This window comes from Mandrillus leucophaeus, unplaced genomic scaffold, assembly GCF_000951045.1.
Source record: "Mandrillus leucophaeus isolate KB7577 unplaced genomic scaffold, Mleu.le_1.0 Scaffold957, whole genome shotgun sequence".
Lineage (NCBI taxonomy): Eukaryota > Metazoa > Chordata > Mammalia > Primates > Cercopithecidae > Mandrillus > Mandrillus leucophaeus.
This window is the reverse complement of record NW_012110441.1, coordinates 151520-154023: the sequence shown is the minus strand read 5'-3', so window position 1 is coordinate 154023 and position 2504 is coordinate 151520. Positions and strand designations below refer to the sequence as shown.

At 59.0% G+C, this 2504-nt stretch overlaps 1 protein-coding gene across 1 annotated transcript in view; it reads right to left on the bottom strand.

Annotated features, from left to right (window-relative positions):
* The window catches only part of AHRR (aryl-hydrocarbon receptor repressor), a 132275-nt gene that overhangs the window by 3669 nt on the left and 126102 nt on the right, over positions 1-2504 (bottom strand). Inside the window, 2 exon segments of the mRNA XM_011970587.1 lie at positions 35-171; positions 1541-1680. Coding sequence (XP_011825977.1) covers positions 35-171; positions 1541-1680 — 277 coding nt within the window.

The window sequence follows — 2504 nt, the reverse complement described above, 5'->3', positions numbered from 1 at the left end:
GGGGCCGCTGCTGGGGGCTGCTGCTGGGGGCCACTGGAGGCTGCTGCCGGGGGCTGCTGGAGGCCGCCGCTGGGGGCCGCTGCTGGGGGCCACTGGAGGCTGCTGCCGCTGCCTCAGGGCTCTGATTCTGCAGAATGCACCTTGCATCTTGCACCACTGTGGCGCTCAGGACTGGTGGACCACAAGGTGTATCCCGAAAGCTGGCTTCTGAATCCAGCTCAGAGCAGGGTGGGGAGAATTCCAAAAACCTTCAGCGCGTGGGAGTCAGTATTCTTGGTTTTCTTCCCCCTTCTGAGTTTGAATAACATGTTTGTTGAGCTGAAGTTGTGTGCCAGCTTTATGTGCCTTGGGCTCCACCCCGCCCTCACAGCCCCACAGGGGGTCTCGTCATCCAGGCCGCTGGAGGAGTGCTGTGACTTTCGGCCCCATACCTGTGCCTGTAATCCCACACCTACGCTCCACCCCAGGGCCAGGACGACAGGGCTGTGCGCACACACAGTGAGGTGGGACCAGGCCTGCCCTGCCTGGCTCTGACACCAGGGGGCTGCGTCCCCTCTGCTTCTAGGGCTGGGAACTCCCAGGGAAGACCAGGCTCGCGCGTGTGCAGCAGAAACTCCATGGTGACTGTAAGCAGAGGACAGTGTTCCAGGGTTTGCGTGGTCCCTGTAGCTGCCGGAGGACCTGGGCCTGAGCCCTGCAGGGACCCCCGGGCTTTCTGTGTGCCTGTGTAGCATTTACTTCTTTTCCCTTTATCTCTTGCACTTTACATTTCCATCCTTTAAAATAAGGTACATGCATTTAATTTAAAACCTTGCAGAGATGTGTGGGCCTCAGCAGGCTGGCCCGTGTCCTGGCCGTCCCTGGAGCTGCCCTCTGTCCACCCTCAGACAGCAGCAGTGAGGTGGGGCTGGCAGGGCCCAGGCAGAAGCCGCTCATGAGCAGAAATGAATAATGAACGTGGAAACCAACACAGCGTGAAAACCTTCAAGTAACGGCTGCTGCTGTCAGACTGCAGAGCTGTCTAAATGGTTATCTTAGAGAGGTCAAAGGTGAGGATGGAACTCACGCCCACAACAGAGAGCACTGTGGCCTCGGGGCCTGCAGACGGAAGCCCTTCACAGTCAACCCTGGACACTGAGCCGGCGGCCCCAGAGCCTCCGAGGTCCTCCTTTGCAGGCACCCAGGGGAGAAAGGGCCCTCGGCCATATCCTCTGCATCAGGAAGCCCGCAGGTGTGTGACGGGGTCCTCCCAGAGGGGTCGCAGTGGTGGGTCCTGGGGCTCCCATGGAGGGCACGGGTGTGAATACAGAGGATGCACTGGCCCATCAAAGGCGCCAAAGAGCGGGAGGGACGGCAGCATGCTGGGTGCTGCTGAGTCCCAGATCTCAAACTAGTTCGGGAGCCTGGACTCTGACAAGGTCAATCGAGACTGCATCTAAAAGAATGAAATTTAATACTAACGGAAGTTAAGGAACGCAGGTAGAATCCAAAGTCAGACTACAAGGCCACGCACGTGACTGCAACTTAGGATCGCCCTAACGCGGGTGCCACAGCAGGTACATCAGTGAAGCCAGCGCCCAGAACAGGGCGGGGACGTCTCCAGTCCGCATGGCTCCACCTGCTGTGAACGTCCCGGGTGCTGTCCATGCCCAGAGGAGAAGCATCGGAATCAGGACATATCTGGAAACCATAACCCAGGGGCAAGGCAAATAGAGCAGAGAGCGCTCAGCCAAGACAGGGCCATGGCAACCCCAGGCAGTGAGATTCGAGTCACACCAGGAAGAATCTGTTCTCAAGGTTCTGTCTGGACCCAGCAATGTTTTCTGTGTGGGGTTTGTGCAGCCTCAGCCAATTACTCCTGGGGGTTATGGCAGAGATTCCCACTGGGTTGGGGAGCTGAATTCGATGCCTGCTAAGATTTCTTTCCCACTCGGTATTTGCTACCCACAGAGTGGGGAGGCCATGAACAAAGCGGGCTGCCCAATAGCGGCTGCAGGATCGCAGGGCAGGCTGAGCTGCGCTTGGTTACCAGGGTCTGGGCCTGCAGCGCCGAGTAGGACAAGTCGGGGGGTCTCGGAGTCACAGAGCAGGAGCACCTCACCAACAGCCAAGGACCCGGGGGCTGAGGGCCAGGGGCCAGGGGGCAGGGCCAGCCCAGACCACCCCTCTGCCCTGCATTCAGCCCCCGCCTCACCAGGCTGTCCCAGGAGGAAGTGGCAAGAGCAGTGACTTGCTCAGGTGGCTGGGGAAGGTGTCCTGCACAATCCTCTGAGAGGAAGTTGGATCTTTGGCATCCTGGCAGCCCCAGCCCTACCTCACTGGTGTCTTCCCAGCAGGCAGAACACACAGTTTCTATACACACAGCATTTACATCTCTCCCAGCACGCAAGACAGACTTAACGCATTCTAGGAAACTGCAGACATGAATCCCCGAGGGCAGGGGTCCCCAGCTCCCAGCCACAGATGGGTACCCGTCCATGGCCTCTAGGAGCCAAGCTGCACAG